At 40.4% G+C, this 13,564-nt stretch overlaps 1 protein-coding gene across 1 annotated transcript; it reads left to right on the forward strand.

The window, feature by feature from the left end:
• The first annotated feature begins 9,224 nt into the window (after positions 1 to 9,224).
• On the forward strand, positions 9,225 to 13,286 carry IL6 (interleukin 6). The gene is made up of 4 exons (XM_030264813.4): positions 9,225 to 9,904; positions 10,004 to 10,117; positions 10,337 to 10,483; positions 12,707 to 13,286. Exons 1-4 carry the CDS (start codon positions 9,644 to 9,646, stop codon positions 12,896 to 12,898), a joined length of 714 nt encoding a protein of 237 aa, XP_030120673.4. The 5' UTR covers positions 9,225 to 9,643; the 3' UTR covers positions 12,899 to 13,286.
• Positions 13,287 to 13,564: the final 278 nt, after the last annotated feature.

Below are 13,564 nucleotides of genomic sequence, written 5' to 3' on the forward strand. Positions count from 1 at the left end.
GGAACATCCTAGGCAAAAGGAGATTTGGGGAAAAACACATTTGGTAAAGCTTAACCTAGGTGCAGGGAAGAGGGTTGAGGATACAAAAAACATACAGTTCAGTAGGGAACTAAGAGCAAACTTCAGAAGTATCAAAGGGCTGTGGGATTACAGATTCCTACAGATGGCAGGGGGAGTTATGCAGGGAAAGGCCTTTACTGAACAAATTAGAAGTGTTACAACCTTTTTTGCAAATTAAAAAAAAGTAATCTATTTCAAAATCTTTAACAATAAGTATAACTTCTAGCAAGTGGCCACAGAAAATCTATTTCAAAATAAAAAGCTTGTTACTACAGAAAACCTGTGACTTCATTTTGGAATTATGGAATTAAATTATCCCATCATGTACTTTGAAATCTTCACATTCTAAGAAGAGTTTAGTCTTCACATTCGAAGAAGAGTTACTCCAGGCTACATCAAGATTACTAGTGCTTAAGGGACCAACTTGAAAGGAGAAGTGGCAGAACAGGAAGAGTGACTTTGTCCCCTGGCAAAGAAGTGTCCTGCGTCAATGGCAAGCAAAGAATTTCAAACAGATGTCATCTAATATTTGCAACTAGTAATTTCTCCTTTTCTGATAGCATCTGATTTATTTTTCTCCTTGTGGTATCTCAAAAAATTTAGTATATTTCTTACTATGCTGGCCTTGGTTTTGATGGTACTTCTTTTAAAAATTTCCTCAAAGCCTGATGAAAAGAAGCTCAGCCTCAGAAGAGAGTGAACAAATTATACAGACTTTAGGAGGGAAGGTAGGAGCCATTTCCCACTTTGTCTTTCCTTTCACATATAAGACAGTGCCAGTTTCATAATGAATTCTATAGAAATGTTGCTATTGAGTTCACCCTCTTACAGTAATTTTTTGTTGTCTTTGAAAAAGTTTTAAAACAACTTTTCCTCTCTGTGACACTGATCTTACTCTTCTGAGAAGCAGATATTTTCATTACTCCTGTGACTGATTCCCTGAAATTATTTACAAAAAATTTGTCAATAGGGACACCATAGGGAAGATATGAAACATGGAACAAAAAGTAACGGAATTCTAGAATTGTTAAAGGAGCATTCCAACCATTTTTTTCATCTTCATCATAAGCCAGGAAAGTCAGCTTTGTTTTCCTGACTGCAGGCTTTTTATTCTGCAGATGTTCTCTGTAGACCCAAGAGCACTGGGAGCTCTGGTTAAACCATATGTTCACACACCAATGCTCCTTTCAAAAGCTGTGTTTCCAGGGGTTGTCAGCTCTTGAAGTTTGCTGTCTGAAGGGTCTTGCAACCTCACATTACTTAGCAGAAAAAGTTGACAACTGTGGACTTACCCATTCAGATGGCAAATCATGCCCTGACAGTGGTCATGTGGCTGTATGACTCTCTTTGCTCTTTCATCAGGCAAGTGAAGTTCTACCAAAATCAATGGAGTTACAACAGTTTAAAACATTATTGTTTTTGGTTTTTTGTTGTTGTTGTTATTGTTGTTAATAATAATAATAATAATAATAATAATAATAATAATAATAATAATAATAATAATAATAATAATAATAATAATAATTTGTCCTTAATTCTGTCTGGAGTTGAAAGCAGGTGGGGAGACAAAAGTCCTCATGAATTCAAATTGACTTTAGCTACTAGATTTGTTTGTTAATAAAACTATATCAATGTCTTAAAACTTTCTCCTTTTTTAATCTGTTTTCAAGAGTGTGCACTGCTTTGGAGGTGTGAGAGGTGACACACCTCTTTTGAGATGAGGCATAACATTTTTCACGCTCAACAAAAAACCACAGTGATTTTTCTTAATTTGTTATTGATACTCTCCCATGAGTCAGGCATTGCAGCTTGCTCCACCATACTGACACAAGTGTTCAGGCAGGCGGGCAGAGAGTCACTCAGATCACAGACTGAATCCTAATGAAAACTAATAAAATTCCTTTGGTGTCTTATTTTCCATCTAGATTCCCACCGGAATCTGACATAACGGCTCAAACACCAGTGCTGACACACATGGGAAGTGGTGAGAAAAAGTGACTCGTGGCAGAAGTCAGACTACAGACTGGCAGTGATACTCTTTTTTGGTAGTATCCTCCCCACATTTGTATCCGTTTGGTAGCATGTCCCCACTTCCCAGGAGTTAGCAGGGCTCATTGAAAGAACTTTAAACTAAATTTGAATAATAAATAAGTCCAGGGGCCTCACACTAATGTATGATTCTGTTTCTGTACCAGCTTATAACAGTTGTCGAACTACATGCTAAACATTATGTCCTAAAGCAGCAGATTTCATTAAATAGTTGTGTGCTACCCAGGCTAAATGGGAGATTTAACATGCAGTTGGTAACAGCATAGGATTCTCCATGAGGCTTTCTTTATGACTTAAAAAAAATAGTAGAATGTCACATTTTAGAAAGTAGTAATTTTGCAAAATGTATAAAATATGCAACTTCCCACAAGAACAATTGCATAGACTATTGCAAACAGATAATGAAAATAGTAGGAAATGAAACACGAAAGTTTAATTTGCCCTTCCTTAAAAATGCCTGTAATTCTGACCAAGGCCTTTGCTCTCTCCAATTGCTCTGTATTCATAGGGAATAAAGCGATGCCTTCACATAGGAACATTTTGAAAGTCTAGGCACTTTCAAAATACTAACAAGTCCAGACAAGGAGTATGAGAAAAAAGTAGACCATAGAGATCTCAGTATCTGAGCATTTGTGAGTAACAATGAAAATCTAAGCAAGAGCAGTAGGGAGTGATGGTTGATGATGCTGAACTAAAGTACAAAGGGAGATTTTTAAGTTCTCTCTCCACACCAAAACTGCCATTGTCACACATAGCTGCAGCTGTAGAGAAGGGCTGGGTGTAGCATCAGCTTTAGGGAAGGGCTGGGGGGAAGGGGATGGTTTCATATCAGAGCAGTTCAGCTTGACTGCTTCTGGTTTTTATTTTTAACTTCTGGTCTCGCACATAATTTAAACATCAGCAGGGGAAACTGAGTACATTCTGCATTTTCAGCGAGTGATACCAGGGGACTTCACAGCGAGGAGTGCCTGACCTGAGTGGGCAGAGCTGTGGTGTTCCCCTGCCAGGCACGGACAGAGCCCCCGCCATGGAAGGGATATATGAGAGCTGGTGTATTGTTCTTGAGAAGCTCTTGCACCAGTACAAAAGAAACTCCAGGGAGAGGAGCTTTTTCCCCTCAGGAAGCAGGTGTGACTCCCACGTAGCGAGGACACTTTGCCAGGGAGGACTTGCCACCCAATCCTCCTCGATTTCACCACAGAAACCAGCTCTTCCTTCCAAAAAGCAGCCCATGGAGGAAGTGAGGCCTTCATTTCCTCCCAGGCTTACTCAACAGCTCTGGGGCCAGAGTGTCCCTAGAAATCACTTTCTATTTCTACATATTTGAGCAAACTTCCCTTGGAATCCACGAAGGTGGCACACAGGCTCCTGATCTTCTCTTTGTGACAAAAAAAAAAAAAAAAACAAAAAACAAAAAACAAAATAAAAAGGTTCACTTTAAGAGGAGCAATAGAAAAACATCTTGGCCAATATTCTTCTTGGGAATTGGGAGACCTTCCTGTAGGAGTTCTGGGTTCATAATCTATTTAAATAAGGAAGGGATATGATTCAACATCTCCCACATCCTGGTTAAGCAATCTAAACAAAAAAGCATCAGACCATCTAACTGACCATCTGAAGGAAAAAATTAGTTGGACCTAGACCACTCAGATCCTCTGGTGATGGGACCAAAGTCCTCACAGCTAACCTGGCCCCCAGGACACTTCTGCTTCAAGAACAGCAGTGTGGAAAGAGTGACTATTACAGACCCAGCACAATCTATTAACCCTATAATAGTGTGCTAGCATGCAATTAGAAAGAGTTCATGCTATGCTAAGTAGGTTCCCTTTCACAAATTCAGTTTAGAATAATAAAGAAGTTTGCTAGAACTCAACCAGAAAGGAAGAAAGACTCAAATTCCCCAATGTGTAAGGCACTTTCTGAGTAGTGATAGTCAGTTTTCTCAACAAAATGGTATGACTGAAATGGCAAACTCCACAGCAGCTTCATTGTGTCACTACAGGATCCTTGCGCTAGAAAGCCTTTATGAAAGCAAACAACACTTATTGAAGGTGCACTCTGCATTTTGGTTTTCCAGTTACCCATCTCCTAAGAGAAACTTCCAACACATATAAAGTGCTATTGAAAAGTTATCTCCCAAAAGGAATGTACTGCACCCTTACATCTCATTCCGACAATGGAGTTATGATACTTTTACCATTGATACCACCCAACTTCTGTTCTCACTATAGAGAGAAATCACTGCTTTCCAGGGAAAAAAACCATAAAAATTTCATTAAGTGACTTGGCTTATGTGTAGGTAATTTACAAAGTCACAAAGGCAATCACCAGGAAAAGAAGAACAAGAACACAAGAGAATGCATGACTAAATGTCAAACCAAGTGAGATAATAGTCTGATATGAGATTATGGACACAAAAACATTGGGCGTGGACAAAGGTAAACCAGTTAGATTTACAGATGTCTCATGGAACAACACGTGAGCTTTTATTTAAGAGTGAAATAGATCCTCTTTACTGAGGTGACCTGGAGTTGGTATGCATTCATGAGTGAGATTATAAACATTGACACACTTCAGTTTCCTTTGGCATTGAGCAAGTTCCTTGGAGGGAAAACCCCCCTTTTGAATGCTTTGTAAAACACAATCTACATCTAATGTACTATGTTAAAAATGGTAAACAATAAAGATAAATACTTACACCATTCAGTACCTCGCATACACTCAGGCTCCTCACTGTGTTCTCTTTTCAGCTCTGTCATCTTCTCTGGTAACTGAAATACATCACTCTTCTTCACCATATAACTTCTTTGAATTTTCATCTTTCATGCTTAGAAAGCAAGCTCAATGGGAACTAAGAAGTTCCTTAAACACAAGTGAAACTTACAGTCAATTAATTTTTAAAAACAGACAGTTTTTTTTTTAGAAGTACAGCCCTAACAATAATTCAAAACACAATGCTGACAAAATGGGATCCCTGTCAAAACACTGCGTTGTCCTCATGGGTGATGCTCATAAAACAAGCCAGATAACAGCATGCTGCTTGTGAAAGACCCAAGGCCACCAGTGTTTCTAACTTGACCAGCTCTATGCTCAACAGCTCTATGCTGTTGTCTCATGCAGCCCTAAAACAGGCACCACTCACCCCACCAGGCAAACTGTGCTGTGACAGAGACAAAGCAACAGCTACCTTCCTTCCATGAGAAAAGTTTATCAAATTGCTTCCTGATGCCATTTAACAGTGCAGTCACAGCAGCAAAGTGCTCCTAGTGAAAATCTAGTTTCACTGTCAGGTACCACAACATTCCCATTCCAGCATTAAAATGCCTGCAACCATTTTGACTTGAAGGACATGTAGCATTAGATGTGTCTTGCAGCATCAAGATATTCCCCAAGAACTGTTATATTTAGGAACTCTTTCACCTAGGACTATATGACTGGAAGTTGTTGCCTGCTGGAAGTTGGCTAGAGAAGACCATAGCATTATTTACCTTGAAATTAAGCAGACAAAGCTGAAAACCAGGACATAATTTAAAGGTAAGTAAAAATTTTTCCTCTAAAGCTGAAAACCAGGACATAATTTAAAGGTAAGTAAAAATTTTTCCTCTAAACCTCTGATTTAGCTTAAGGCAAGGAAATTCATGGTACTCACATATGATGCACTCAAGAAATAAAATTTGAGTCTTACTACACATCTTAGTCTTGTTTAAAAATGATGCAAGTCTTCATTTAGGCAAGAAAAATGAGCAATCCCCGAAGTTTTCACCAAAAAATCCCCAAAAAACTTTGCAGCTACCTGGCAAACAACCAACAGAGAAGGAAAGAACTTGCCAAGCCACAAAAGCGATGGGCCGTTAGTCAAGTGCATCAGTGCTCTTTGGTGACATGCAGCTTGTCAAAGCAATGTTTGCTTATGAGAAACATGAACACAGGGTACTACCGACCTGCTCAACCTGTTCACTTCAAATACAGCCCAGGGCTGTAATGTTTGACATTACAAAGAACTCTGACACTCTTTATAAGATCTGTAGGAATTCGAGTTCCCTTGTTACAAGCTTTGAGGAATTCAACCAAAAATATGTCAGGGGAACCAGACATCAGCTTTCCTCCTCATTCAAAATAATTGGAAGTTATTTGTTTAGTGATTGTCATGATCCCACTTCTGACAATTGGCATTTTCTTCCACACACAATCAAACACTTATATAGAAGAACACCACATTTTCAGTTCTATTTCTTCACTTACTACCAACAGTACTATTTTAAGTCATAATCCCCAAATAAACATTACTGGTTTTCTTACTACTGCAAAATAGTGCAGATTATTAGAAAGAAAGACAGTCAAACCAAACACACAGATTGGAGTGGAACTTACTGCACCATAGTAATTCTACTTCATTGAAAGACCTTATTTTTCCATGTAGGAATGCCATTTATGTTTTACTCACAACACCTAGTAAGGAAGGTCTCCTGCTGCCGCCAATGGCACTGGGTTTTGCCCCTGCACATGGCTGGATTCTTTCCAGACATGTGCCTGATGGCTGACAGAAGAGGGGAGATAAGATTTGACCATGACAGCTCTGCAGTTTGTTGAATTATTCAGCTGCAATAGCATTTCCATATTGGTGTCACTTACCTCTCCTGAAAACATGGTCCCATCTGAAAATCTCCCAGGTTAACAAGGACACAGGCTTGCTCCCAGGCAGAGCAATTCTAGAAGAAAAAGAACCTTTTCCAGAATGGGTCAGTGAGCTGCACATTGATCCTAGAAAACACACATGGGATGATCCTGGATTGGCTATAATCTTGACTGGAACCGGGAACAATTTTCATGTGTGACAATTGGAGAAGACAGATTTTTTTACAACATTCAGAAACGGTCTCTCTGCTCCTACAGAAATGTGCAATAGTAGTGCTCATTTCTCAGACAAGAAAAAGTTGGTTAAACACTGAGAATTTCTGAAATCCCACCTTAGGAAGTTTTTACATACAAGGATGCAGCCATCTTGTTGACATGTATAAATGAAAAGAAAAAGAAAAAAATTGTACAGTGAATCGAAGTGCAATAGAAATAAAAGGATGCAAGAACAGTAATCTACAGTATTACAAAGATGCTATGCAGGAAAGAAGTTCCTGGGCATCTAGAAACTATGCCTCAGAGTCTCAGTAATAATACTCCTACATTTTAAGTACCAGGATCTCCTGATCTGTAGGTAACTCATAAGCAAGTGCTGTTTGTTCAGGGCTTACTAAATTTTGAACAACATGACTACTGATGAGTCAGTGTAATTCAATGTAGTATGGTGCCGACTATTTATACAATGCGGATCTCCTTTAAACCCTCCCCAAAATTTAACCATTATTACAGATAGATCAGTGCAAAAGTATTTCCTCTATGTACAGTACCAATTAAATAAGTGATTTTCCATAAGAAACTGTCCAAAGCAATAGAAGTATTCTAATGCTATTGTGTAAATTCCAGTTCCTCCTTCCTTTGAATGCTATGCTTTGTCCTAGATTATCAAACGGAGTTTCTAAGCCATTAATGAACAGCTTTCACTGGAGCATGTAAGTATATTTTGTACTTCTGAAAAGTCACATGGACATTCATATTAAAAAAGTAAACAAAACCCCAAAATGAGAAAACAGTAACTGAAGGCTTAGAGACTTTTAGATGAGGAACAGTTGAAACTTGCTTTTTTTCGCACTGCAGATGCAACTACATACATCAGCAAGACCACAGAACAGTGATCAGCACAAAAATGTTCTCTGAAAATTTCTAAGGAAGAGACACTTTCACAACATAATGAGAAACTCATAAAATAAGTTTACAAAATCAAGAATTACAGAGCTACAGAGAAGACTAAATTACAGAATGCTTGCTGAAAATATATTATTAAGGAAACAGCTTTCTACCAAGCTTTAAGAATAGTATTTTTACTTAGGTTAGGTAAAGGAAAAGTTCGACTGTCTGCAGGGAACAGCCTATGAGTCGCCTGGCAGCGGAAGGAAATCCCTGAGACGTACATCCATGTGCTATTGCAAGTGGAAAAAGAGGTAGGCAGGAGTTCCCTCCCTCATGTATCTGCCTCTGATGGTTATCCAAAAGCAAATACCAGGCTTTGAGGCTCATCTGACCTGGCTGTTTTAATCCTTTAGCACATTTCAGTTGATAATAGTCAAATGTACTGCTCTTGGCATGCTTTCTTCTGTGCCTAATGCCACAGACCTGACATTACAGCAAATACTCTTCTGGCAATATCCCCCTTGCTGCACTTGGAGACCTGGGCAGAGATGGATTGCTGCTGTTGAAAACTGCTCTCTCATAATTGCATTCCAGCTCTAATTATCTCTCCACTGGGCAAAATTACCGCAGCTGCTTTTCTGCTACTGTAATAGGAAACAGTAGTAGCCTGCTTCTTTCCTGAGGCTCTCTTTTCAGGCTGTTCTTAGAAAATGAAGTGGAAGTATCTGGGGTATTTTTTAGTTTCTGTCCCATGTTCTGTCGTCCCAACTCTGTACTCTCCTGTTAGGAGTTCCCAATGCAAACTCTGGTCTTCCTTTTGTGAGAAAACATAACCGACTTCATACTATTAAAAAAAAAAAAAAAAAAAAAAAGAAAAAAAAAAGCAGTTTGGTCAAAATCAGTTCAAGACATTCCACAAGTTCAATGTCAGCATGCCTTCAACAGTTTGACTCAGCCTCTCAGCCTGCATTCTACAAGATTGATCCCAACAGGCAACAGGCACACTTGCCCTGGGTGAAGAGTCCCCATGAAAGGTTAAAATTCCAGCAACAGCTACCAGGTGGGCAGAAAGAGATAAGGCAGCAGATAACAGGGAACTTCGTGGCATTTCCTGCAGCCACCCTCCCGTAGGAGCTGGCTTTGGTCCATTTAAAGCATTTGATGTATTTAATCCTACCCACATGCCGTTCACTCAGAAAGAGGCAACTTGCGACTTGTACTACCCAGCACCTAAACCGGGGTGTTTAGTTTAACATATACAAATAATAAAAATAGCTAAAATACAGAGATAAATATACACCATACAAAATCCATAACAGATTAAATCATGTTAAAATACACGAAAGTATACCGCATATATAAAGTACGTGCGTATATGGGCAGGTATGCATGTATAATTTCCAGGTGCGGCTGGAGGTGGCAGGCTCCAAGGAAAGCGGGAGCGGGGGGCTCCAGCCCCGGCGGGACCCCGCGGGGCAGGTGAGCCAGCGGTGGAGCGGGGGGCGGCCCGGCCCTCAAGGAGTTACGGAGCACGATTACTTCATGTTCTCACCGACCGCTCTCGGCTGCCCCCCCCACGACCCATTTCACAATCCCGACTCTGGAGCAGCCCCGTCAAGCCGGGCGCGCTCCATGAGCACACACCCCCATGTTCTCACGCCGGATTTTCCCAAGGCCATGAATAATCTCGAAGCCCCCTCAATAAATACACGTTCAGGGATGCCCGGAGCTCATTCAACCCGCCAGCCTCGCCGACGAGAAGGGGCCAGGGCCGAAGCCGAGAAGCCGCACCATGAAGTTTGCCCGGGACTGCGGCTGCGACCGTGCCCTCGCCGGCCGCCGCCGGCCGCCCGCCCTCCGCGCCGCGCTGCTGCTGCCGCCGCCGCTGCTGCTGCTGCTGCTGGTGCCCCGGGCCGCCGCCGCCCCGCTGCCCAGCGCCGACTCCTCGGGGGAGGCCGAGACGGACGAGGCGGCGGCGCGGCGGGCGGCGCTGCCCGACTGCCTGAGGCTGGCGCGGCTGCTGCACGCCCGGGCGGCACAGCTGCAGGACGAGGTGGGTACGGCGGGCTCGCACGCTCCCGCTCACACGCCGGCCCCGGCCGCGGCCGCCTCCTCACAAGGCGCGATCAAACTTCTCCGTGTCTCTCCCCAGATGTGCGAGAAGTTTACCGTCTGCCAGAACAGCATGGAAATGCTCCTCCACAACAACCTCAACCTCCCCAAGGTGACGGAGGAAGATGGGTGTCTGCTCGCCGGCTTTAATGAGGCAAGGAACAGCTCTCCTTTCCTATCTAATCCTGTCTACCTGGGGCAGGTTTTGCCTGCTAAAAAGAACTGTGGAAGTTGACCTAAAGATCTGTACCGGCTCTAGCCGGCTTTGGCCAGACCTCCACACTCTAAGAGCATCATCTGCTAACCTGCACACAGCACTGAGATCAAGGCACTTTGAACTCTAAGTGACTTTCTCACCTTTCTCTCATTTCAGGATAAATGCTTGAGAAAAATCTCCAGTGGGCTTTATACATTTCAGACATACCTCAAATACATACAAGAAACTTTTATTAGTGAAAACCAAAATGTTGAATCGCTATCCTATAGTACAGAGCACCTGGCACGTACCATAAGACAGATGGTAAGTTGGTTTTAAATTTCCTCTGATGATTTTTGTGGCTTAATACTGATGTGAAGTCAGAAATAGAAGATACTATGTGAAATAGAGGATGCTATGTTTCAGTTCCTTGAAAAAACAGGTGACAGTTCCTTATGCTCAGATCTTAGCCTTATGACTTAGAGGTTTTACAAAGTTTTGCTTTCTTTTCTTAAAGAAACAACTCTTCTTCCTACTTTCTGTTGTTAGTTATCATTTCCAAACCAACTAAATGCATCATTATTTTAAGAACAAATATACTAAACTGGCTGGTAGAAATATAATTTCTCAGAGAGGTGGTTTATAATTGCCGAACTGTAATTAACCCATACTAATGTTGGAACCCACTGAGAAGTAGAAGTCGGCAACTTTTTTTAAAAGCCCACATTAAAAAAAAAGAAAACAAAAAGCCAAGTGTATTTTTAGAATATTATTTATCTTTAAAACTCTCCAAAATTTTAAGCCAAGCTGTATGGCTGTATGGCATATTGAGATATCGCTGTCACTATACCAGATATACCCCTACTGAGAAACACATATTTTGCTTGCAAAATATCTTTCACAAAAATACCAATTTCTCTCTTGATTTGGTATACTAAAATGCTGTTAATTTCTGATAGACATTTTTCATGCTTTAGAGAGCTTTGAAAAATCACACTTCAAAAATTTACTTAATCCCTGTAGTTCTTGCTCATTTTAATAATCCTTAATATGAATGCTTCCTTTTGTCTTTGGGGAAAGCATTTGCCTGATCAAAAATCACCCAGGTAAGGACTGCAGAAATCTTGGGGCATTATTTCCTTCCAGGCAATTTTGGCATATGAAAAGCCTATTGTGTATTGTGTGTTTGCCATACCTTTCCTAACATATTTACTTATGCCCATCATTCTTTATGTGAAAGGAAGCTAAACTGCTTTTTTTCACACTGTGCTAGCTGGGAATAATAGTCCTGTCATACAACAGCGACTGATTACTGGTTTCCAGCTTGATACACAAGTTTGCAGAAAGTTTGTTTCATAACTGAGACTAGGTTTGGATTTTTTTTTTTTTTTTTTTTGACCAAGGTAATCAAAACAGGCAGCATTAAACACAGTGATCAAAAGCAAAACCTGCACCTGTAGAAACTGTGGAGTTTTTGAGAAAAGGCCTTGATCTTCACATGGGAAATTTTTCTTTGTGAGAGAAAAATCTATTTAAGGCAAGGACAGCAAAGCCAGAATCCATCACTTGTGGTTAAATAGATCCACCAGCATGATACCTGTCTGGATATCCAGATAAAACTTTAACAGAGCTCAACAAGGAGCTGGGCATACCAGGAAAAGGGAGTGTGATCAGAACACACTCTCAAGTAATCTGGATAGGAAGAGTATTTCTCTCTTATATTTCACAAAAAAGATATTCCAAAAGGAGGTTTGCATCTTTTTGCCACTTGTTAAAGGGAGGAGAGATCCTAAACACAGGATTAAGCAGATACTTGCTAGAACTTTGGACTCCAAACACCTAAAACAGCTCCCAAATGATTTGGGTATGTTACTCCCATTTTCATTAGTCCCACTTCTTGGGACAAGTTCTTCAAAGGCCGTTAGGTACTGGGTGCACAGTGCTGTTAGTCAGCATTAGATAAATAACTCATTAACTAAATAACTTCTATTCATCTTGTAGTTATGCTCTCACATATCAGTGAAAGTTGATGGCACTTAGTCTCACATGTAACTAATGTCTGGAAAGTAAGAATTAAGCAGCTAAACAAGTCATACATCTTTGGAAATGAAACTTGTTAATCTGTTACAAAATGTGAGAGTACTCCAATGTCAGCCGATGACTGACTTATGACTCAGGATGGAGCAGAGCAGGTTAGGACAAACCATGATCAGCATCTCCCCACCTAACCAACCATATGACTGCCAAAGAGCAGGAGCGGTGTATTGATCTGCTCAGCGCCTGTTGGACTGCGATGCCCGAGGTGGCATTCAAACCAAAACAATATAGCCCAGAGATTCCTACACAGCAGTCGTAGCAGGCAACAGCATTCCTCACACCTCTCCACAGAAACAGGGCTGGAGGAAAGCATGGGTCTCAGGGAGGGGTCTTGTCTGCAGTACAGAAAAAGTGGATATGCAGCAGGCTGGGAAAATACAAAGCAATGCTCTCCAACAGGCTCAGTGACAGTGTTTTAACCAAAGCCCCCCAATATTGTCTTTTTCACAGGTGATCAATCCCGAAGAAGTGATCATTCCAGATGCAGCTACCCAGGAATCCCTCCACACAGAGCTGAAGTCCACTAAGGCCTGGACAGAGAAAATCACCATCCATCTCATCCTCCGATATTTTACTTCATTTATGGAGAGGACAGTGAGGGCCGTGCGCTATTTGAAAAACACCAGGAGTTTCAGTGTTTGAATGTTTTAGTTCAGGCACAATCCTTTTGTTACAGATCTGTCAGGTGGCAGACAACAGTGTTGTTCTGTTTTAAGAACTAGAAATAATAACAATGGTTTGCATCTATATACATTCCTATTTCCTTCTAGGAATTTATTTATTGTATTTAAGATATTTATTAGTTTTTAATATTTCTATTTATATTTTAAATATTTAGAAATAATTTAAACAAATTATGTATTTTATTTCCTTTATAATGGTACTATTCAGATAATAAACTTATTTAATATGTATTAAAAAAAAAAAACATTTGCAGAACCCAGAAAAACTTTTTTGTAATTTATGTTTTTATATATTTGAGAGATGGTACTTATGACTTTTTTATATTTTTAAGACAAATAAAAGCCAGTTTTTAAAAAAGGCTTGTATAACCTCTGTGAACTTTAAATAAGACCAAAGCACTCTTATATATCCAGGCTTTAATGCCTGCAATTATTAGAATAACCACTTTCAAGAACTTCTCTGTAAAATTAGGCCAGTTCTCTACACAGCACATACATACACACACAGACAATTTGATTACCATATAATTCTTAAAATGGGATATGAAGGAACTAGATGCACTGAAAAGGGCACTTAAGAATGAACAAGATAAACCATCAATGCTCCTGAGAAACAAATGGACAA

The sequence above is a fragment of the Taeniopygia guttata genome, chromosome 2 (genome assembly GCF_048771995.1).
Source record: "Taeniopygia guttata chromosome 2, bTaeGut7.mat, whole genome shotgun sequence".
Taxonomy (NCBI): domain Eukaryota; kingdom Metazoa; phylum Chordata; class Aves; order Passeriformes; family Estrildidae; genus Taeniopygia; species Taeniopygia guttata.

Coding starts and splice junctions, on each gene's coding strand:
- IL6 (XM_030264813.4), top strand. CDS start 9,644: ATGAAGTTTGCCCGGGACTGCGGCTGCGACCGTGCCCTCGCCGGCCGC. Junction 9,905..10,003: donor CGGCACAGCTGCAGGACGAG/GTGGGTACGGCG, acceptor GTCTCTCCCCAG/ATGTGCGAGAAGTTTACCGT. Junction 10,484..12,706: donor CACGTACCATAAGACAGATG/GTAAGTTGGTTT, acceptor TCTTTTTCACAG/GTGATCAATCCCGAAGAAGT.